General features: G+C 53.2%; 1 protein-coding gene across 10 annotated transcripts in view; it reads right to left on the reverse strand.

The window, feature by feature from the left end:
* Positions 1-702: 702 nt before the first annotated feature.
* LOC140199300 (tensin-1-like) overlaps positions 703-25,379 on the reverse strand; it is a 416,856-nt gene continuing 392,179 nt past the window's right edge. For 9 of the 10 annotated variants that reach the window (XM_072261116.1, XM_072261118.1, XM_072261120.1 and 6 more), the window contains 5 exons: positions 15,820-15,891; positions 14,192-14,360; positions 12,512-12,580; positions 11,841-11,870; positions 703-11,227 (listed from right to left, as the gene is read on the reverse strand). In XM_072261116.1, the coding sequence (XP_072117217.1) occupies positions 11,086-11,227; positions 11,841-11,870; positions 12,512-12,580; positions 14,192-14,360; positions 15,820-15,891 (482 nt within the window). In that variant the 3' untranslated portion in view covers positions 703-11,085. The remainder of the gene's footprint in view (positions 11,228-11,840; positions 11,871-12,511; positions 12,581-14,191; positions 14,361-15,819; positions 15,892-25,379) is intronic. The other variant, XM_072261119.1, reaches the window with a different exon arrangement.

Here is a 25,379-nt window from a genome sequence, read left to right on the forward strand (position 1 = left end):
CACTGACCCTCACTGGGGGACAGTCCCACACACACACTGACCCTCACTAGGGGACGGTCCCACACACACTGACCCTCATTGGGGGACAGTCACACACACACACTGACCCTCACTGGGGAACAGTTCCACACACACTCTGACCCTCACTGGGGGAGAGTTCCACACACACACACACACACTGACCCTCACTGGGGAACAGTTCCACACACACTGACCCTCACTGGGAGACGGTCCCACACATACACTGACCCTCACTGGGGGACAGTCCCACACACACACACTGACCCTCACTGGGGGACAGTCCCACACACACACTGACCCTCACTGGGGGACCGTCCCACACACACACTGACCCTCACTGGGGGACGGTCCCACACACACACTGACCCTCACTGGGGAACATTCCCAGACACACACTGACCCTCACTGGGGGACGGTCCCACACACACACTGATCTTTCCTGTACAATTTCACACTCGAGCCTTCTGTGATGTCACCCTGAAACAATACATCAGGCACTGTGAAGATACACAGGTTCACTGATCGGATTGCCAGTTCATCCCATGAGAAAGTTACTCGAAGCCAAGGGGGTACAGGAAGGGGTAAATGAAAGGGGGGGCTGAGCAGAACTGAGGAGCAAGTAAAAGCTAGTGGCCCCACATGGGGAATGGTGAGTGACGTGCCATTGAACCACAAGACAACTCCAGCCGGTAAATATATATTAATATGTGCATAAGATGTATTATAACAATCAACACTGTAACATTCAAACATTACAAACAATACATGCGGATACTTCAGCTCGCTATCTCTCTCTCTTTCTCTTCCAATTTCCTCTTTATTCTAACCAATTTCTCCTTTACACTGAAAATATTTCTGTTCAGCAGGATTATTTTGATATACACAACCTTTTATACAGGAGTCTGATAAACACCAGCGATGAAATCAGGAATACAATAAATATTTTATAAATTTTCTCTTATTCTGTTCAGAATTGATAAGCGGAGAACTGTGATATATTTAAAACTATATATTTCTGAAGTGCGCACCATGCCAGTCCAATGTTGCTTTGTACACAGCTGATCAGACCAGTGTAACAGGGTGCTCACCAAATGTACAAACTGTCCACTCAGCAAGAGGGTACTGACCCTCACTGGGGGATAGTCCCACACACACACTGACCCTCACTGGGGGACGGTCCCACACACACACACTGACCCTCACTGGGGGACGGTCCCACACACACACTGACCCTCACTGGGGCACAGTCCCACACACACACTGACCCTCACTGGGGGACGGTCCTACACACACACTGACCCTCACTGGGGCACAGTCCCACACACACACTGACCCTCACTGGGGGGACGGTCCCACACACACACTGACCCTCACTGGGGCACAGTCCCACACACACACTGACCCTCACTGGGGGACAGTCCCACACACACACTGACCCTCACTGGGGGACGGTCCTACACACACACTGACCCTCACTGGGGCACAGTCCCACACACACACTGACCCTCACTGGGGGGACGGTCCCACACACACACTGACCCTCACTGGGGCACAGTCCCACACACACACTGACCCTCACTGGGGGATAGTCCCACACACACACTGACCCTCACTGGGGCACAGTCCCACACACACACTGACCCTCACTGGGGGACAGTCCCACACACACACTGACCCTCACTGGGGGACGGTCCTACACACACACACTGACCCTCACTGGGGCACAGTCCCACACACACACTGACCCTCACTGGGGGACAGTCCCACACACACACTGACCCTCACTGGGGGACGGTCCTACACACACACTGACCCTCACTGGGGCACAGTCCCACACACACACTGACCCTCACTGGGGCACAGTCCCACACACACACTGACCCTCACTGGGGGATAGTCCCACACACACACTGACCCTCACTGGGGCACAGTCCCACACACACACTGACCCTCACTGGGGGACAGTCCCACACACACACTGACCCTCACTGGGGGACGGTCCTACACACACACTGACCCTCACTGGGGGACGGTCCCACACACACATACACTGACCCTCACTGGAGAACAGTCCCACACACACACTGACCCTCACTGGAGAACAGTCCCACACACACACTGACCCTCACTGGGGGACGGTCCCACACACACACACTGACCCTCACTGGGGGACGGTCCCACACACACACTGACCCTCACTGGGGCACAGTCCCACACACACACTGACCCTCACTGGGGCACAGTCCCACACACACACTGACCCTCACTGGGGGACGGTCCTACACACACACTGACCCTCACTGGGGCACAGTCCCACACACACACTGACCCTCACTGGGGCACAGTCCCACACACACACTGACCCTCACTGGGGGACAGTCCCACACACACACTGACCCTCACTGGGGGACGGTCCTACACACACACTGACCCTCACTGGGGCACAGTCCCACACACACACTGACCCTCACTGGGGGGACGGTCCCACACACACACTGACCCTCACTGGGGGGACGGTCCCACACACACACTGACCCTCACTGGGGGATAGTCCCACACACACACTGACCCTCACTGGGGCACAGTCCCACACACACACTGACCCTCACTGGGGGACAGTCCCACACACACACTGACCCTCACTGGGGGACGGTCCTACACACACACACTGACCCTCACTGGGGCACAGTCCCACACACACACTGACCCTCACTGGGGGACAGTCCCACACACACACTGACCCTCACTGGGGGACGGTCCTACACACACACTGACCCTCACTGGGGCACAGTCCCACACACACACTGACCCTCACTGGGGGGACGGTCCCACACACACACTGACCCTCACTGGGGCACAGTCCCACACACACACTGACCCTCACTGGGGGACAGTCCCACACACACACTGACCCTCACTGGGGGACGGTCCTACACACACACTGACCCTCACTGGGGCACAGTCCCACACACACACTGACCCTCACTGGGGGACAGTCCCACACACACACTGACCCTCACTGGGGGACGGTCCTACACACACACACTGAACCTCACTGGGGCACAGTCCCACACACACACTGACCCTCACTGGGGCACAGTCCCACACACACACTGACACTCACTGGGGGACGGTCCTACACACACACTGACCCTCACTGGGGCACAGTCCCACACACACACTGACCCTCACTGGGGGGACGGTCCCACACACACACTGACCCTCACTGGGGCACAGTCCCACACACACACTGACCCTCACTGGGGGACGGTCCTACACACACACTGACCCTCACTGGGGCACAGTCCCACACACACACTGACCCTCACTGGGGGGACGGTCCCACACACACACTGACCCTCACTGGGGCACAGTCCCACACACACACTGACCCTCACTGGGGGATAGTCCCACACACACACTGACCCTCACTGGGGCACAGTCCCACACACACACTGACCCTCACTGGGGGACAGTCCCACACACACACTGACCCTCACTGGGGGACGGTCCTACACACACACACTGACCCTCACTGGGGCACAGTCCCACACACACACTGACCCTCACTGGGGGACAGTCCCACACACACACTGACCCTCACTGGGGGACGGTCCTACACACACACTGACCCTCACTGGGGCACAGTCCCACACACACACTGACCCTCACTGGGGGGACGGTCCCACACACACACTGACCCTCACTGGGGCACGGTCCCACACACACACTGACCCTCACTGGGGGACAGTCCCACACACACACTGACCCTCACTGGGGGACGGTCCTACACACACACTGACCCTCACTGGGGCACAGTCCCACACACACACTGACCCTCACTGGGGGACGGTCCCACACACACACTGACCCTCACTGGGGCACAGTCCCACACACACACTGACCCTCACTGGGGGACGGTCTCACACACACACTGACCCTCACTGGGGCACAGTCCCACACACACACTGACCCTCACTGGGGGACGGTCTCACACACACACTGACCCTCACTGGGGGACGGTCCTACACACACACTGACCCTCACTGGGGCACAGTCCCACACACACACTGACCCTCACTGGGGGGACGGTCCCACACACACACTGACCCTCACTGGGGCACAGTCCCACACACACACTGACCCTCACTGGGGGACGGTCCTACACACACACTGACCCTCACTGGGGCACAGTCCCACACACACACTGACCCTCACTGGGGGACAGTCCCACACACACACTGACCCTCACTGGGGGACGGTCCTACACACACACACTGACCCTCACTGGGGCACAGTCCCACACACACACTGACCCTCACTGGGGGACGGTCCTACACACACACTGACCCTCACTGGGGCACAGTCCCACACACACACTGACCCTCACTGGGGGGACGGTCCCACACACACACTGACCCTCACTGGGGCACAGTCCCACACACACACTGACCCTCACTGGGGGACAGTCCCACACACACACTGACCCTCACTGGGGGACGGTCCTACACACACACTGACCCTCACTGGGGCACAGTCCCACACACACACTGACCCTCACTGGGGCACAGTCCCACACACACACTGACCCTCACTGGGGGACGGTCCCACACACACACTGACCCTCACTGGGGCACAGTCCCACACACACACTGACCCTCACTGGGGGACGGTCTCACACACACACTGACCCTCACTGGGGCACAGTCCCACACACACACTGACCCTCACTGGGGGACGGTCTCACACACACACTGACCCTCACTGGGGGACGGTCCTACACACACACTGACCCTCACTGGGGCACAGTCCCACACACACACTGACCCTCACTGGGGGGACGGTCCCACACACACACTGACCCTCACTGGGGCACAGTCCCACACACACACTGACCCTCACTGGGGGACAGTCCCACACACACACTGACCCTCACTGGGGGACGGTCCTACACACACACTGACCCTCACTGGGGCACAGTCCCACACACACACTGACCCTCACAGGGCACAGTCCCACACACACACTGACCCTCACTGGGGGACGGTCCTACACACACACACTGACCCTCACTGGGAGACGGTCCTACACACACACACTGACCCTCACTGGGGCACAGTCCCACACACACACTGACCCTCACTGGGGGACAGTCCCACACACACACTGACCCTCACTGGGGGACGGTCCTACACACACACTGACCCTCACTGGGGCACAGTCCCACACACACACTGACCCTCACTGGGGGGACGGTCCCACACACACACTGACCCTCACTGGGGCACAGTCCCACACACACACTGACCCTCACTGGGGGACAGTCCCACACACACACTGACCCTCACTGGGGGACGGTCCTACACACACACTGACCCTCACTGGGGCACAGTCCCACACACACACTGACCCTCACTGGGGCACAGTCCCACACACACACTGACCCTCACTGGGGGACGGTCCCACACACACACTGACCCTCACTGGGGCACAGTCCCACACACACACTGACCCTCACTGGGGGACGGTCTCACACACACACTGACCCTCACTGGGGCACAGTCCCACACACACACTGACCCTCACTGGGGGACGGTCTCACACACACACTGACCCTCACTGGGGGACGGTCCTACACACACACTGACCCTCACTGGGGCACAGTCCCACACACACACTGACCCTCACTGGGGGGACGGTCCCACACACACACTGACCCTCACTGGGGCACAGTCCCACACACACACTGACCCTCACTGGGGGACAGTCCCACACACACACTGACCCTCACTGGGGGACGGTCCTACACACACACTGACCCTCACTGGGGCACAGTCCCACACACACACTGACCCTCACTGGGGGACGGTCCCACACACACACTGACCCTCACTGGGGCACAGTCCCACACACACACTGACCCTCACTGGGGGACGGTCTCACACACACACTGACCCTCACTGGGGCACAGTCCCACACACACACTGACCCTCACTGGGGGACGGTCTCACACACACACTGACCCTCACTGGGGGATGGTCCCACACACACACTGACCCTCACTGGGGGACGGTCCCACACACACACACACTAACCCTCACTGGGGGACAGTCCCACACATACACTGACCCTCACTGGGGGACGGTCCCACACACACACACACACACACTGACCCTCACTGGGAGATGGTCCCACACACACACACTGACCCTCACTGGGGGACGGTCCCACGCACACGCACACACTGACCCTCACTGGGGGACAGTCCCACACATACACTGACCCTCACTGGGGGACGGTCACACACACACACACACTGACCCTCACTGGGAGATTGTCCCACACACACACCCTGACCCTCACTGGGGGACGGTCACACACATACACACTGACCCTCACTGGGGGACAGTCCCACACATACACTGACCCTCACTGGGGGACGGTCCCACACCCACACTGACCCTCACTGGGGAACAGTTCCACATACACACTGACCCTCACTGGGGAACAGTCTAAAAAACAGACACTGACCCTCACTGGGGACGGTTCCCCCACACCCCACACACATACACACCCACACTGACCTTCACTGCTTCACTGGGGACAGTCTCACACACACACTGACCCTCACTGGGGGACGGTCCCATTGAATCACTGACCATCACTGAGACACTGTCCTACACACAGTCCCTCACTGGGGGGACTATCCAACACACACGCAGACCCTGACTGGGATGCAGTATCCAAATTTACAATGTATACAAGCGGATTTCTAAGACAGTAGACAGGCTGACAGGATGTGACCAGTTGCCCCGACCACGGTGCCTGTTCAAACTCTGAGAGAGGCTGGGTCCCAGCGGCCGACAAAATACCCCTCCAACGGGCCGGGCCGGGCTGCCTCACTCGGAGTTTGCTGCAGTCTCACCCACCGCTGAGACTGCAGCCGATATCACTGCACCCTTGACACTTCTGAAAGAAATCACCTCTACAATCCATTCCAAGATTTAATATATTCATAAAGCAAATTTTTATACATATTTCTGCGCTTTTTATATACGTAAAGATTGCTGCCTTTGTGTTAGTGGCTGTCAGTCTGATGGCAGATTCCAATGCGGGGAATAATGCTCGTGAAATTCTGGGTCAGTCCGGCAGACGTAGCTACACGCTGCTATTAACATTAGTTCACTGGTGTTTGTCCATGGATTCTGTACTGAGTTAGGGAGGTTTCAGACTCGAGGGGGAAGCAGTGCTGGTGAGGTTGCAGAAACCCTGTGGTTTTGCCACATGGGGCACCAGTGGCAATAGTGGCTGGAAGTCCAGAAGCTGTCTTCTGTCTGCCTGAGGCACACCAACTCCAGGGAGAGGCTGATCTGGGCAAATTAATACCATCAGGAGACTGTCTTACAGCTGCAATTGTGCAAGGGATGGGGAAGCTGTAATAATGTTACAAATCAATAGTGTGGGGGGAGACTTGTACCAAACTGTGCCCCAATAGTGTGTGATGGGACAGTGTAGAGGGAGCTTCACTCTGTGTCTGACCCTGGGAGTGTGTGATGGGACAGTGTAGAGGGAGCTTCACTCTGTGTCTGACCCTGGGAGTGTGTGATGGGACGGTGTAGAGGGAGATTCACTCTGTGTCTGACCCCGGGAGTGTGTGATGGGACGGTGTAGAGGGAGCTTCACTCTGTGTCTGACCCTGGGAGTGTGTGATGGGACAGTGTAGAGGGAGCTTCACTCTGTGTCTGACCCTGGGAGTGTGTGATGGGACGGTGTAGAGGGAGCTTCACTCTGTGTCTGACCCTGGGAGTGTGTGATGGGATGGTGTAGAGGGAGCTTCACTCTGTGTCTGACCCTGGGAGTGTGTGATGGGACAGTGTAGAGGGAGCTTCACTCTGTGTCTGACCCTGGGAGTGTGTGATGGGACGGTGTAGAGGGAGCTTCACTCTGTGTCTGACCCTGGGAGTGTGTGATGGGACAGTGTATAGGATGCTTCACTCTGTGTCTGACCCTGGGAGTGTGTGATGGGACGGTGTAGAGGGAGCTTCACTCTGTGTCTGACCCTGGTAGTGTGTGATGGGACGGTGTAGAGGGAGATTCACTCTGTGTCTGACCCTGGCAGTGTGTGATGGGACGGTGTAGAGGGAGATTCACTCTGTGTCTGACCCTGGGAGTGTGTGATGGGACAGTGTGGAGGGAGATTCACTCTGTGTCTGACCCTGGGAGTGTGTGATGGGATGGTGTAGAGGGAGCTTCACTCTGTGTCTGACCCTGGGAGTGTGTGATGGGACAGTGTAGAGGGAGCTTCACTCTGTGTCTGACCCTGGGAGTGTGTGATGGGACGGTGTAGAGGGAGCTTCACTCTGTGTCTGACCCTGGGAGTGTGTGATGGGACAGTGTATAGGATGCTTCACTCTGTGTCTGACCCTGGGAGTGTGTGATGGGACGGTGTAGAGGGAGCTTCACTCTGTGTCTGACCCTGGTAGTGTGTGATGGGACGGTGTAGAGGGAGATTCACTCTGTGTCTGACCCTGGCAGTGTGTGATGGGACGGTGTAGAGGGAGATTCACTCTGTGTCTGACCCTGGGAGTGTGTGATGGGACAGTGTGGAGGGAGATTCACTCTGTGTCTGACCCTGGCAGTGTGTGATGGGATGGTGCAGAGGGAGCTTCACTCTGTGTCTGACCCTGGGAGTGTGTGATGGGACGGTGTAGAGGGAGCTTCACTCCTTGTCCATCATGTACCATCCCTACCCCACAGGGGTGTGTACTAGGCTGCTGGGGGCAGACACGGAGTAGGGGGTGACATATTTTGCCCCCTCTCCTCAGTCCATTTGAATGGGCAGACAGATCCACAGCCAAGGGTGCCCCTCCGCAGTGAGTGGGTTACACACTATTAAACCGAGGAAGGGTCAGGCAGGGTGAACACACACAAAACGCTGGAGGAGCTCAGCAGGTCAGGCAGCATCTATTGAGGGGAATGAACAGTCGACATTTCGGGCTGAGTGCCTTCATCAGGACTGGAAAGGAAGTGGGAGGATGCCAGAATAAGAAGGTGGGGGAGAGGGGAAAGAGGTCAAGGCAGAAGGTGACAGGTGAAGCCAGGTGGGGACGGGAGGAGTGATGGTGAGAAGCTGGGAGGTGGTTGTAGGAAAAGGTAAAGGGCTGGAGAAGAAAGAGTCTGGTAGGAAAGGAGAGTGGACCATGGGAGAAAGGGGGTAGGAGGGGGGCACCAGGGGAAGGTGACAGGCAGGGCAGGAGAAGTAGTAAGAGGCCAGAGTGGGGAATTGAAAAAGAGGGAAGGGGGAAAGGGGAAAAAAACAATTGGAGAAATCAAAATATTCATGCCGTGTGGTTGGAGGGCTACTTAAGTGGAATATGAGGGTGAAGGTGGATTTGCCTTGGAAAAGTTCCGGAACAAAGAGGAAGCATCACTGCAGGGAGATCAGTCAATGGTTCACAGCGTTAGCTCTGTTCCTTTCTTTAGGAACGCTGCCCTAACCTGCTGAAAATTTTGCACCATGCTCTGGTTTATTTCAGAACTTGCAGTAGCTGCAGGATTTTGAGGATCAAAGGCCCTGTTTCAGCACTGTATACGTCTGTAATATTTCACTCCCGGGCAAGTATTTGGGAGTTTTCAGGGACATTGCTCCAGCTGTTCACAGATGTTTGGACAAACTCAAGGTATCCTTTGCAGAGAGGGGTGGCAGCTATGAGGGGATGGGACAGGCCTGAGCAGCTGGAGCTTGGGTGTCAGCAGTCAAAGCAGAGATGAGGAGGCAATTCTTTATCCAGAGGGTGGAATTAATTGCCACAGACAGCTGTGAAGGCAAGTTATTGGGCATATTGAAAGCAGAGGTTGATACATTCTTGATTAATGAGGACACCTAAGGTTATGAGGAGAAGACAGGAGAATGGGGTTGAGAGGGAAAATAAATCAGTCATGTTGGAATGGGGGAGCAGACTGATGGACCAAACGGCCTAATTTTTCTCTTACGTCTTGTTGTCTCACAGCAGGTACAATCAGACTGTTACTGTGTGGTGGTCCAGATGGGTTACAGACAGATGATCTTTCCATAAAGGGCATTTGCATCTTCTGATTCTACCCAGACTAGATATTCACAGCCAGATTTATTTAAATTGGATTCAGTTCCTTGAGTGGTGGCGGTAAGATTTGAACCTTTACTTGAGAGTTTCGATTCTGGCTTTGTATTGGTGCCAAGCGGGTCAGGAGACAGAGTTTGTGGCACTGATGAGAAGAGCCCTGTGTGCAGGAAGGCTGCAGTGAAGGACGTGGGAGGCTTTGACAGAGAGGAGAGGAACATGGGGTCGGCAGGGGGGGCGGTGGAGGAGGGTCAATGTCTTCGAACACGGTCGGGGACAGAACGGTCATAAGTGCTGGGATGGCAGGGAACCGGAATAAGGTGCAGACCGCTGGTCACTACCCACCCTCCAGCCCGAGAGCACCCCCACTCCCCGTATCACACACGCTGGCGGTTCCTCCCAGTCAGAGTCACGTCACGTCTTGCATTGCGTGCACACGTCCACAGGGTGACGAGGGGACGGTAGGTGAGGCACAGCTCCCACCTACTGCTACCCAGTTCTCCGAGACAATCTCCCTCCGCGTCACCTAGGGCAGATGGTGGCCTAGGGGCCGCCGGTGGGTATTTGGGTGGGAATTGCCCCCTGTTCCAAAGCAGAATCTGGTAAACCATGCTCACATTGGAAAAATCATGCACTGAGCTTAGCAATTGATTAAAGCCGGTTAACGAGTCACAATTAAACAGCTCACGGCCTCCTGTGTCATGCCACACATTTATGCCTACAGTTCTAAGATAAACACTGCCCGTTAGTTAGTTGTCCTTCAACTGGAAACGTTGCCATTTCCTCCTCACGCTGTGCATTTTTACGAGTTCTGCCCTCCTCCCCCATCCATTCCCCAACACATCCCAGTCCCCAGCCGCCACCCTTCACTTCCGCGCACTCCCTCTCCGACCCGTCTCCAAGTCCTTCTCCTCTCCCCGTGGACCACATTTGCCGATTGTTTGGCGGGGAGGACGACAGGCATTCATCTCTTTTGCGAGCCGATCATGACCTTGGAGACGAAGTTGACGATGGCGGTGGCTGGCTGGTTGGAGTCCATCTCCGCAAAGAGGTGACAGACATTGTCAGTGGTGCTCGCCTGCTTCCGGGCCACGAAGCCGAAGAGCCTGGTGGGGTGGGGGAGGGTGAGAGAGGGGGAACAGAGAGTGAACAAACAGTCACTGCTCTCTTCTGCGTACGTACACCATAGAATACTACAGCCCTCCGCCCTCCGACCTTCTAACCTATTCAAAATCAATCTAACCTTCCCTTCCGCATAGCCCTCCATTTGTCTATCATCTACAGGCCGACCTAAGAGTTTTGCAAATGTCTTTTACGAATCTGCCTCTGCCACCACCCCTGGCAACGTATCAATTCTCCGTGTAAAATACTTACCTTTGACAGCCCCCCTATTCTCTCTTCCTCTCACCTTAAGCAGATGTCCTCTGGTATTCCCTGGGAGAAAGTCTCTGGCTCCCCACTCTGTCTGTGATTCTCCCTATTTTCTCTCTTTCTGCACCATTTAATTACTTTTTATGAAGTCTTATTGTAATTTACAGAGTATTTTATGCCTTGCACTGTGCTGCTGCCACAAAACAACACGTCTCAGGACATATGTCGGTGATAATAACCCTGATTCTGATTGTGGGCTGGTAGGAGGTTCGATGTTGGCAGGGAGACAGGACACTTGGACATGGTAGGGCTCATTGTGAACTACCGGGGTGGAGGGTGATCACTTACTTGGAGGAGGCGCCGTCTGGCTTTGTCCACCTGTAAGAGAGCAGATGGCCAGCGGTTACTCTGGAGCTCACGGGCACTGCTGCCGCTCACACTGCCCACTCACCTTCAGCCGTGCCGTGACACTGTGGAGATGCTGAATCACAGAGTTCCTGTCACCCTGTTTGCTGATCGAAACCCACCACTCCAGGAGAGTGGGCAAAGGATGGGATGCAGGGTCAGTCGTAGAACACATCCAGCAGTCTCACACACACTGTGACCATTACACATACACATACATACACACACACACACACACACACACACACACTCTCTCTCTCTCTCAAACGTACCATACACACACACACACACTCTCTCTCTCTCAAACGTACCATACACACACACACACACTCACTCTCTCTCTCTCTCTCTCTCTCTCAAACGTACCACATACACACACACTCACTCACTTTCACGTCACACACTACACGTGCATTACACACACACACTCATTTTCACGTCACACACTTCACGTGTATTACACACTCACTCACTTTCACGTCACACACTACCACGTGCATCACACATACACACTCACTCACTTTCACGTCACACACTACACGTGCATTACACAGACACAACCCTTGGTTGCCCTGAACACCACCCACATCTGAAGCTGGAGACAGAGTCCATACCTTCTCTCCTGTGGATCGACATCACAGAACGTAACACTGCTGATGGGATAATGACGTCGGAAGAACAACCTAGAAAGGAAAACATAAAAAAACATCTCATTCCCAAAGAAAAGTACCGGGAACTCCAAGGGGTTTTAAGCGTTTGTTAGTGCATTTCCAGGTAAAACTCTGCTTCTTTTCCAAAATACCACACCCTTCACAGTCTGTGATGGGGGAGAGTGCACACGACTGTGTGTGGGGGAGAACCATGACTGTGGGAGGTGATTCCGTGGGGGGAGAGCATCGATTGTGGGACGGGATTCCGTGGGGGTGGGGAGAGTATCAATGATTGTGGGAGGGGATTCCATGGGGGAAGAGTGCAATGATTGTGGGAGGGGATTCTGTGGGGGTGGGGAGAGTATCAAAGATTGTGGGAGGGGATTCCATGGGGGAAGAGTATCGATGATTGTGGGAGGGGATTCCATGGGGGGAGAGTATCGATGATTGCGGGAGGGGATTCCATGAGGGGAGAGTATCGATGATTGTGGGAGGAGATTCCTTGGTGGGAGAGTGTCAATGATTGTGGGAGGGGATTCCTTGGTGGGAGAGCGTCAATGATTGTGGGAGGGGATTCCGTGGGGGGAGAGTATCGATGATTGTGGGAGGGGATTCCATGGGGGGAGAGTATCGATGATTGTGGGAGGAGATTCCTTGGTGGGAGAGCGTCAATGATTGTGGGAGGGGATTCCTTGGTGGGAGAGCGTCAATGATTGTGGGAGGGGATTCCGTGGGGGGAGAGTATCGATGATTGTGGGAGGGGATTCCATGGGGGGAGAGTATCGATGATTGTGGGAGGAGATTCCTTGGTGGGAGAGCGTCAATGATTGTGGGAGGGGATTCTGTGGGGGGAGAGTATCGATGATTGTGGGAGGAGATTCCATGGGGGGAGAGTATCGATGATTGCGGGAGGGGATTCCATGGGGGGAGAGTATCGATGATTGTGGGAGGAGATTCCTTGGTGGGAGAGCGTCAATGATTGTGGGAGGGGATTCCGTGGGGGGAGAGTATCGATGATTGTGGGAGGGGATTCCATGGGGGGAGAGTATCGATGATTGTGGGAGGGGATTCTGTGGGTGGGGAGAGTCAGTGTTGGGGGAGAGTGTCCAATATTGTGGGAGGGAATTCCTTGGGTGGGGAGAGTTGGTGACAGGGCAGAGTACCCATGCGCTGTGGGAGATTTGAGATTCTTAATCCATCTCAATATTTTTCCGATATCAATAAGTTTGAAAGAGCGCAGAGAAAAATTTCAAGGATGTGCTGGGACTTGGGGACCTGAATTATAGGGAAAGGTTTGGAATTTATTCCTGAAGCATAGCAGAATGAGAGGAGATTTGATGGAGAGGTACAGATAGTCTAGACACAAGCAGGCGTTCTCCACTGACGTTGTAGAGACAAGAACTCAAGTTCATAGGTTGAAGGTGAAGGGTGAAATATTTAGGAGGAATCTGAGGGGGGACTTCTTCACTGAGAGGACTGGGAGAGTGAGGAACGAGCTGCAAGCAGATGTGGTAGCTATAGGTTAGATGGGCTGAAGGGCCTGTTTCTGTGTATTGTGTTCTGTGACTCTAGTCAGCATACACACAGACTGACAGATGCACAATCAGATAGACAAATCCACCGCGAGTGAAACTTTACACTTACTTCCTCTGGTTATCAGTCAGGGTTATCCCCTGTGAGGACACTTTGAAATGAACAACGGTGGCAGTGGGTTGTGGCTGGGTGCCCAGTGTCCCCGAGATGGCCTTTGCAATCGCCTGTGGGCCTGTCAGAGACTCCATGTCCACCGAATTTACAAACAGTACGTTGCACGCTGTGGGGGAAGAAAAGGAAGCGGGGGTGTAAGGGGAGTGCGGTACACAGACAGAAGAATCTAGTTACCTCTACTTCTTCAGAGGGCTAAGGAGATCCGGCCTGTTCCCGTAGACCTTCACCAAATTTTACCAATGCACCACAGCCCAGTCCATCACAGGAAAAGCCCTCCCCACCATTGAGTACATTTACAAGGAGCACTGTGTCATCAGTGACCCCCGTAGTCCAGGCCATGCTCTCTGCTCTCTGCTGCCAATAGGAAGAAGGTACAGGAGCCTTCTCACACCACCAGGTTCAGTAATTATTAGCCCTCGACCATCGGGCTCCTGAACCAGTGTGCACAACTCACTCACCACAACTCCGAACTGACTCCATGACCTGCAGAACAAAGAGATCTGGTGGGTGCTGGAAATCCAGAGCAACACACAAACCTCAGCACCTACAGAGCAGCATCGGGACCTGATGCAGAGTGTCAGCCCGTAACGTCAACTGTTCATTCCCCTCCGTAGTTGCTGCCTGACCTGCTGAATCCCCCCAGCATCTTGTGTGTGTTGCTCTGACCCACAGAATCACTTTCAGGCATCTTCATGTTCTCATTATTATTTATTGGTGGGGGAACATGTCGCGTCCTTTTCAAGGCAGTTAGTCCACCTTTGGTCCCCACCTGGCACTCAGCTCTCACCCGTGGCTCCCTGTAGCTGTTTGCATGCGACAGCAGCCACACCCTGGGCAACGGCTTCGACAAGCCGGCTAAACCGGGTGAGGGTAGCCAACAGGTCTTAAACCCTCGGTGAGATAGGGAGTTGTCTATCCCAGCATGTGAAGACAGACTCCGGCGGATTGAGCGGACGAGACCAATGGAAGGTCCAACGGTCAAGAAGGCGGTCTCTGCAAGTGTCGTGGAACGTGTAGAGCAGGACAAGACACAGAAGATGTCCCGGTCATCCACTGCGCCTGGTCCCATCTCCAGCCGTCTCGACTCTGTCTTGCCACTGGATCCAGATGGGAATTGGGAAGAGAGAGTGAGGCTGACGCCGCACAACTCTCCCTCACTTAAATCCAAATCAAGCGCTAGTCTCGACCCATCATCATCAGAATGGTGTCGAGGTCCTCATCGATGACAACGATGGACGAACAATATTTTATCTGCAGAATTTGTCTTCGTTTTGCACATTGGTTACTTGTTTATACGTAGGTTTTATTGATTCTATTGTATTTCTTTATTTTCCCCTAGAAGTCTGCAAGAACAGGAACCTCGAGACATACGGTGCTGAGGTAATGAGCTTCACTTTGACTTTGAATGCTGTGACTAGCAGAGCTGGACTGCACCAAGGAGGAATGGCCCATCGTTTTGCCCCCCACACCCAACGTCCCAGGGGTATTGGGATCACCATCACCCCCAACCCCCCGAAGCCACCACAGTCCCGTCACACAGCGTGGGGAGAGTGGAACACACCCACCTGCCCCCTGCTTCAGTAACTCCGAGGCTGAGTTTGTCAGTGCTGATGGTTCTGGGGCTTTGTCCACTGGATCTGAAAGAGAGAAACTTCCATTTAGCCCGCGCCTTCCACCCTCTGGGGGCAACAGGAGATGGGTGGCGCAGTGGCATGGACCATCGAGCCGCTGCCTCACAGCTCCCGAGACCCCGGTTCGATCCCGACCACCAGCCCTGTCTGCACCTTCTCCCTGCGACCCAGGGGTTTTCCTCAAGTGCTCCGGTTTCCTTTCCCATCCCAAACAGCATGCAGGTTGGTGGCTTACATGATGTATCCCAGTGTGTGAATCACACATACCCCTAGTGTGGGTGAGGAGTGGAACCTGGGGGGAGATAGAGGTGAGAATATTACGGGATTGAAAGGCCTAGATAGGAGAGGCCTCAGAATACAAAGACATCCATTTAGAAAAGAGATGAGGTGGAATTTCTTTAGCCAAAGGCTGGTGTATCTGTGGAATTCATTGTCATAGGCAGCTGTAGAGGCCAAGTTATTGAGTATATTTAAAGTGGAGGTTAATTAGTCAGGGTGCCAAAGGCAGAAGAATGGGGGTGAGAGAGATAATAAATCAGCCATGATGAAATGGTGGAGAAGACTCGATGGGATGAATGGCCTAATTCTGGTCCTACGTCTTATGGTCTTATGGGATTATCGTAGGTTCAGTGTAAATGGGTGATTGATGGTCAGCATGGACTCAAAGGGCCGAAGGGCCACCGATCATTTTAAAACATTAAACTACCAGACAGCACCAAGTTTGGGGGTGTATTGGACAGCGAAGAAGACTGTCAAAGCCTGCAGCGGGATTTGGATCAGCTGGAAACATGGGCTGAAAAATAGCAGAGGGAACTTAATGCAGACAAGTGTGAGGTGTTGCACTTTGGGAGGACACACCAGGACAGGATTTGCACGGTGAGCACTAGGGCACGGAGGAGTGCAGTAGATCAGAAGGATCTGGGAATACTGATCCATAATTCCTTGAAAGTAGCTTTTGGAACACTGGCCTTCATAAATCAAAGTATTGAATGCAGAAGTTGAGATCTTGTATTGAAGTTGTATAAAACGTTAGTGAGGCCTAATTTAGAGTACTGCTTGCCCTCCTGGTCAACCACCTACAGGAAAGATGTCAATAAGATTGAAAGGGTGAAGAGAAAGTTTGCAAGGATGCTGCTGAGATCTGAGGACCTGATCTATAGGGAAAGGTTGAATTGGTGAGGGCTTTATTTCCTCGAGCGGGGGAGAATGAGGGGAGATTACGAAGAGTACAGACAGGGTAAATGCAAGCAGGCTTTTTCCACTGAGTGGGTGAGACGAGAACTAACGATCATGGGTTAAGGGTGAAAGCTGAAAAGTTTAAGGGGAACCTGAGGGGCAACTTTTTCTCTCAGAGGATGATGAGAGTGTGGAACGAGCTCCAGCAGATGTGGTGGAACCAGGTTCTACTTCAACATGTCAGAGAAATTTGGATGTGTACATGGACAGGAGGAGTCTGGAGGGCTGTGGTCCGGATGCAGGTCAATGGGACTAGGCAGAATAATAGTTAGGCATGAACTAGATGGGCCGAAGGGCCTGCATATGTGCTGTAGCGTCCCTGGCTTTATGACTCTAAGAATTTCCATGCTCTGCCTTAAAGCGGCACCCAGATTCTTCCCCACCCTGAGAGGCCAGGCGGGGACTGGCTGCATCAGAGGGTGCAAGTGAGGTTCTGAGAGGATTACTGCCGTAAAAGGAATGAACAGTGAGGCAAGGGTATTCAAGGAAAATTAAAAATGAGCTTTGTTTGTCACATGTAACGTCCAGTGAAATGCATCGTTTGCATCAAAATCCAAGGATATGCTGGGGGCAGCCCGCAACACCACCTGGCGCCTGCGTAGCATGCTGATAACGTCCCCACCCTGTGTGGGGAGGGAAGCGGAGCCCCAAAGGAAACCCACGCGGACACGGGGCGAGTGTACATGCTCCTTACAGACACCGGTAGGAGCTGAACTCTGATTACTGACACTGTGATGGTTTCACACTAACCACTGCTTATTAGTAAGGGTGTGGCAGAGAAGGGATTCGGTAACTGTGGGCAGTATTTGAACGGATTGTGACAAGGAAGAGAGGGGTGTTAGAAAGGGCCATATCATACTCACACTTGTATAGTTCTTAAGGACAACAGGATGGGTGTACCTCACCAGTGAGCTGAGTGTGGGAGCCTCTGTCCACTTACACTCCCGTTGAGAAACTAACATTGCAGTGCAGACCGGAGAGAGTTAACCGTGCTCTGTGGTCCAGGCGGGGTCCCATCCTGCTCAGATTATCAGAGTGCAGCGAGGGGGAGGATGAGGAATAGGACTGAGTGACCTCAGTCTGTGAGGGCCAGACTGCCATGTAGGAAACACAAAATGCTCCCGGCCGGGTTCGCAGTGAACAGGGGGCACCAGGGGTCGAGTGCCTTAAACAGGAACTGCTGGCGAAGTTGCATATTGCCAATCACCCGACAGAGGCATCACGGCAGAGAGAGAGAAGATGGGCAGGAACTGTCCTTGAGTCACAGGAAAGAACATACAACACAGTTCAGCACAGTACAGACCCATTAACCTACTCTGAGTTCAATGGAAACCTGCCCTCCCACACCAGTACATTGTGTATCTGCCTCTACCCCCATCCCTGACAGTGCGTTCCATGCCAATCTCTGTGTAAAAAACTTACCTCTGACATCCCCCGTATATTTTTCTCCAATCACCTTAAAATTAGTCCCACTCATGTTAGCCATTTCCGCTTTGATAAAAATTCTTTGCCTGTCCACTCAATTATGCCTTTTAACATCTTGTACACCTCTATCAGGTAACCTCTCATCCTCCGTCGCTCCAAGGAGAAAAGCTCCATTGGTTTAAACTATCCTCCTACGGCAAGTTCTCCAGTCCAGGCAGCACCCTGGTGAGTCTCCTCCACACCCTCTCCAAAGTGAGTCTCCTCCACACCCTCTCCAAAGTGAGTCTCCTCCACACCCGCTCCAAAGTCAGTCTCCTCCACACCCTCTCCAAAGTCAGTCTCCTCCACACCCTCTCCAAAGTCAGTCTCCTCCACACCCTCTCCAAAGTGAGTCTCCTCCACACCTTCTCCAAAGTGAGTCTCCTCCACACCCTCTCCAAAGTCAGTCTCCTCCACACCCTCTCCAAAGTGAGTCTCCTCCACACCCTCTCCAAAGTGAGTCTCTTCCACACCCTCTCCAAAGCGTCCACATCCTTCCTATAATGAGGTGACCAGAAAACAGGATATGGACAGGATACCTATGACAGTGGGGTGGGGGTGGGGGGGGAGAAGATGGACAAGACCCCTCCCTGAGGGGGAACATGGACGGGGACCCTCCCTGAGGAGTGAGGGGGAGATGGATGGGGACCCTCCCTGAGGAGTGAGGGAATATGGACATGGACCCTCCCTGAGGGGGAATATGGACGGGGACTCTCCCTGAGGAGTGAAGGAATATGGACATGGACCCTCCCTGAGGGGGAATATGGATGGGGACCCTCCCTGAGGAGTGAGGGAATAGGGACTGGGACCCTCCCTGAGGAGTGAGGGAATATGGACAGGGACCCTCCCTGAGGAGTGGGTGGGAGGGATGGACAGGGACCCTCCCTGAGGAGTGGGGGGGGGGAAGGGATGGACAGGGACCCTCCTTGAGAAGTGAGGGAATATGGACGGGGACCATCCCTGAGGAGTGAGGGGGAATATGGACAGGGACCCTCCCTGAGGAGTGAGGGGGAGATGGACAGGGACCCTCCCTGAGGAGTGAGGGGGAATATGGACAGGGACCCTCCCTGAGGAGTGAGGGGGAGATGGACAGGGACCCTCCCTAACAGGGAATATGGACAGGGACCCTCCCTGAGGAGTGAGGGGGAGATTGACAGGGACCCTCCCTGAGGAGTGAGGAGGAATATGGACGGGGACCCTCCCTGAGGAGTGAGGGGGAGATGGACAGGGTCCGTCCCTGAGGAGTGAGGGAGAGATGGACAGGGACCCTCCCTGAGTAGTGAGGGGGAATATGGACGGGGACCCTCCCTGAGGAGTGAGGGGGAGATTGACAGGGACCCTCCCTAACGGGGAATATGGACAGGGACCCTCCCTGAGGACTGAGAGGGAATATGGACAGGGACCCTCCCTGAGGAGTGAAGGGGAGATTGACAGGGACCCTCCCTGAGTGAGGGGGAGATGGACAGGGTCCGTCCCTGAGGAGTGAGGGAATATGGACAGGGACCCTCGCTGAGGAGTGAGGGAATATGGACAGGGACCCTCCCTGAGGAGTGAGGGGGAGATGGTCAGGGACCCTCCCTGAGGAGTGAGGGGGAGATGGACAGGGACCCTCCCTGAGTAGTGAGGGGGAGATGGACAGGGACCCTCCCTGAGTAGTACACACAAGGGCTTCTGAAGATGCTGGAAAGCTTGCGCAACTCACAAAATTCTGGAGGAACTCAGTAGGTCAGCCATCGTCTATGGAGGGAATAAACTATCTGAGCAGAATTAGGCCAATCGGCTGATCGAGTCTTCTCTGCCATTTCATAATGGCTGATTTATCAACCCTCTCAACCCCACCTCCTGCCTTCTCTCCATAACCTTTGATGCCTTCACTGATCATGAAACTATCAACCTCCACCTTAAACATCCTCTCCACATTAACTCTATCTACGCCTTTCAATATTCAAACGGTTTCAGTAATATCTCCCCTGATTCTTCTAAACCTCAGCAAGTACTGATGCGGAGCCATCAGGAGTCTTGCTTGCTCAAAGTCTCAGGACACAGAGAGTTAAGCTGAGTCCAGATGTTTCCGCAGCACACAGTGTTTACGAGTCTTACTCGACCCACCCAAATTCAGAACAATAGCGGGATGCAGAGTGGGAGCCAATAACAGCAGCAGGGGCCCCTTTCAACACGAGTTGTATTTGTGAGTCAGTTTTTCTGCGTTGTGAAGGAAGGAATCTCGGAGTATTCAGTGCCATGAAATACTGCCAGGGCTGGGAGAGAATGCAACTCCTTCTACCAAACGGGGCGCCTTCAAGTCACACAGTATTCAGCTGGGGCACTGAGTATAGATGCAGGGAGATTATGCTCCAGCCTTGTAAAACCGTAAACACAAGGGATTCTGCAGATGCTGGAAATTCAGAGCAACATTCACAAAATGCTGGAGGAACTCGGCAGATTGGGTGGGTGGGGGGGGGGTGGAAATGGTAGGACTATCACCTTCCAACTCCTCACTTCCTCCTCCCTCCCACATCCACCTGCCTTCACCCCTCACCTTCTAGCTTGTACTCCTTCCCCTCACCGCACCCTCTTACTCGGGCTCCTGCCCCCTCCCTTTCCAGTCCCCTCTGTTAAGCTGCTGCCTGACCTGCTGAGTTCCTCCAGCATTTTGTGCTTGTTTATAAAACCTTAGTCTGTCCTCCGCTGCTCCGCTGGAGGTCATGGTTGTGTAGCGGTTAGCGTAACGCTATTCCGGCACCAGTGGCCCGGGTTCGATTCCCGCCGCTGTCTGTACGTTCTCCCCGTGAGTGCGTGCTTGCCTGTGGCTTCTCCAGTCTCCTCCCACAATTCTAAGGCGTATGGGGTCTGGGCTAGGCTCAGTCAGCTGTGGCCATGCTGTGTTGGTGCTGGCAGCCCCCCCCAGCGCATCCCCGGACCGCGTTGGTCGTTCACGCCAACGATGCATTTCACTGTGTGTTTCAATGTCCATGTGACAAGTGAAGCTGACTTTCAAATCTCCTTTCTTCAGGTCACTGTATACAAGTGGGACCATGACCAGTGGGCCACTGAGTACAGGTGCAGGAAGGTTTTGCTGAACTTTATAAAACCTTGCTCAGACTGTGCCTGGAGAACTGTGTACAGTTCTGTTCAATGCCCTATAGGAGGGCTCTGATAGTGCCGAAGAGGGTGCAGAGGAGATTCACCAGGATATTGCCTGGGATGGAGTATCTGAGTAATGAGGAAAGAACATGGAATATAGAAACATAGAAAATAGGTGCAGGACTAGGCCATTCGGCCCTTCAAACCTGCACCGCCATTTATTATGATCATGGCTGATCATCCAACTCAGAACCCTGCACCAGCCTTCCCTCCATACCCCCTGATCCCCGTAGCCACAAAGGCCATATCTAACTCCCTCTTAAATATAGCCAATGAACTGGCCTCAATTGTTTCCTGTGGCAGAGAATTCCACAGATTCACCACTCTCTGTGTGAAGAAGTTTTTCCTAATCTCAGTCCTAAAAGGCTTCTCCCTTATCCTCAAACTGTGACCCCTCGTTCTGGACTTCCCCAACATCGGGAACAATCTTCCTGCATCTAGCCTGTCCAATCCCTTTAAGATTTTATACGTTTCAATCAGATCCCCCCTCAATCTTCTAAATTCCAACGAGTACAAGCCTAGTTCATCCAGTCTTTCTTCATATGAAAGTCCTGCCATCCCAGGAATCAATCTGGTGAACCTTCTTTGTACTCCCTCTATGGCAAGGATGTCTTTCCTCAGATTAGGGGACCAAAACTGCACACAATACTCCAGGTGTGGTCTCACCAAGGCCTTGTACAACTGCAGTAGTACCTCCCTGCTCCTGTACTCGAATCCTCTCGCTATAAATGCCAGCATACCATTCGCCTTTTTCACCGCCTGCTGTACCTGCATGCCCACTTTCAATGACTGGTGTATAATGACACCCAGGTCTCGTTGCACCTCCCCTTTTCCTAATCGGCCTCCATTCAGATAATAATCTGTTTTCCTATTTTTGCCACCAAAGTGGATAACTTCACATTTATCCACATTAAATTGCATCTGCCATGAATTTGCCCACTCACCCAACCTATCCAAGTCACCCTGCATCCTCTTAGCATCCTCCTCACAGCTAACACTGCCGCCCAGCTTCGTGTCATCCGCAAACTTGGAGATGCTGCATTTAATTCCCTCATCCAAGTCATTAATATATATTGTAAACAACTGGGGTCCCAGCACTGAGCCTTGCGGTACCCCACTAGTCACCGCCTGCCATTCTGAAAAGGTCCCGTTTATTCCCACTCGTTGCTTCCTGTCTGCTAACCAATTCTCCACCCACACCAATACCTTACCCCCAATATCGTGTGCTTTAAGTTTGCACACTCATCTCCTGTGTGGGACCTTGTCAAAAGCCTTTTGAAAATCCAAATATACCACATCCACTGGTTCTCCCCTATCCACTCTACTAGTTACATCCTCAAAAAATTCTATGAGATTGGTCAGACATGATTTTCCTTTCACAAATCCATGCTGACTTTGTCCGATGATTTCACCGCTTTCCAAATATAGAACAGGACAGCACAGTACAGGCCATTTGGCCCACAATGCTGTGCCAGCCTTTTAACCTACTCCAAGATCAATCGAACCCTTCCATCTCACATAACCCCTCCATTATTTCCACCATCCATGTGCCTATCTAAGAATATCTTAAATACCCCTAATGTATCTGCCCCTACCACCATTCCGGCAGTGTGTTCCACACACCCACTATTCTCTGTGTGAAAAAACAACCTCTGACATCCCCCCCCCTATATATTCCTTCTTAAGATTATGCACCTTCCTCTCAGCCCTTTCCACACTGGGGCAAAGTCTCTGGCTGTCCATTCGATCTATCCTCCTTATCATCTTGCACACCATTATCAGGTCACCTCTCATCCTTCTTCACTCCGAAGAGAAAAGCCCAAGGTCTCTCAGCCTGTTCTGATAAGACTTGCTCTCTAATCCAGGCAGCGTCCCGGCAAATCAGTCCTTCACCCTCCCTAGTTCAACCTTTCACAGTAAAGGACCGGGTCCATTTTCCTGGAATGGAGGAGTCACAATTATGGAACAGGCCCTTCGGCCCATCTTGTCTGTGTTGACCTCAATGCCTAACCTAGATATTCCCATTTGTGGGAGATTCAGAGGGGGTGTAATTAAGGTGTATAAAATTATGAGGGATATTGATAGATTCAAGATTGTTTAATGTCATTTCCTGTACACAAGTGTAAGGCGAACTAAATAATTGTTATTCCGGATCTGATGCAGCACAAAAATAAAACACAAAAGATAAAGAACACAATAATAATAAAAACAAACGCACGATAAATATAAATGCAGAAGATCGCTTATATATGTAGATTGATTGTATGCCCATAAAGTGACATTAGGCTGTCCATAGGGTGACTGACGGGAAATAATAAGGTAGTGGTGGAGTTACTGGGTGGAGGTGTTGATCAGTCTTATGCTTGGGGAAAGGAACTGTTTCTGAGTCTGGTGGTCCTGCTGTGGATGTTGCGTAGCCTCCTCCCTGATGGCAGTGGGACAGACAGTCCATGGAAAGGGTGTGCAGGATTCTTCATGATGTGACTGGCTGTTTCCCAGCACCTTTCCGTATACATGCCCTTAATGGTGGGTAGGCTGTTGGGCAGCTTGGACGACAGGTTGTAGAGCCCTCCTGTCCATTGCATTGCAGTTTCCATACCAAGCAGTGATGCAGCTTGTTAGGATGCTCTCTGCTGCGCATCTGTGATGTGAATACGGAAGTTCACAGTCCAGCCCTCTTCAGCACTCTCAGAAAGAGGCATGGGTGAGCTTTCGTGTCTGTCTAGGATGTGTTCTGGGACCATGAGGGGTTGTGTGAGATGTGCACTGTCAGGAGTTTGAAACTGATTGCAGTTTCCACTGCTGTGCAGCCGAGGTAAAGGGGGCCGTGCTGAGGGTTCTCCCGAAGTCGATAACCATCTCCTTTGTCTTGTTGACATGGAGGAAGAGGTTATTTCCCTGGCACCAGGCCTCGAGCTCTTCCACCTCCTCTTTGTAGGCAATAGACAATAGACAATAGGTGCAGGAGTAGGCCATTCAGCCCTTTGAGCCAGCACTGCCATTCACTGTGATCATGGCTGATCATCCACAATCAGTACCCTGTTCCTGCCTTCTCCCCATATCCCTTGATTCCACTATCTTTACGAGCTCTATCTAACTCTTTCTTGAAAGCATCCAGAGAATTGGCCTCCACTGCCTTCTGAGGCAGAGCATTCCACAAATCCACAACACTCTGTGTGAAAAAGTTTTTCCTCAACTCCGTTCTAAATGGCCTACCCCTTATTCTTAAACTGTGGCCTCTGGTTCTGGACTCCCCCAACATCGGAAACATGTTTCCTGCCTCGAGCGTGTCCAATCCCTTAATAATCTTACATTTTTCAATCAGATCCCCTCTCAGCCTTCTAAATTCCAGTGTATACAACCCCAGTAAAGATGAAACCACACTCAGGTTGGAGGAACAACACCTTATACAGTATTCCGTCTGGGTAGCCTCCAACCTGATGGCATGAACATTGACTTCTCTAACTTCCGCTAATGCCCCACCTCCCCCTCGTACCCCATCTGTTATTTATTTATAAACACACATTCTTTCTCTCTCTCTCTCTCTCCTTTTTCTCTCTCTGTCCCTCTGACTATACCCCTTGCCCATCCTCTGGGTTTTTCCCCCCCTCCCCCTTTCCTTCTCCCTGGGCCTCCTGTCCCATGATCCT

This window comes from Mobula birostris, chromosome 6, assembly GCF_030028105.1.
Source record: "Mobula birostris isolate sMobBir1 chromosome 6, sMobBir1.hap1, whole genome shotgun sequence".
NCBI lineage: Eukaryota > Metazoa > Chordata > Chondrichthyes > Myliobatiformes > Myliobatidae > Mobula > Mobula birostris.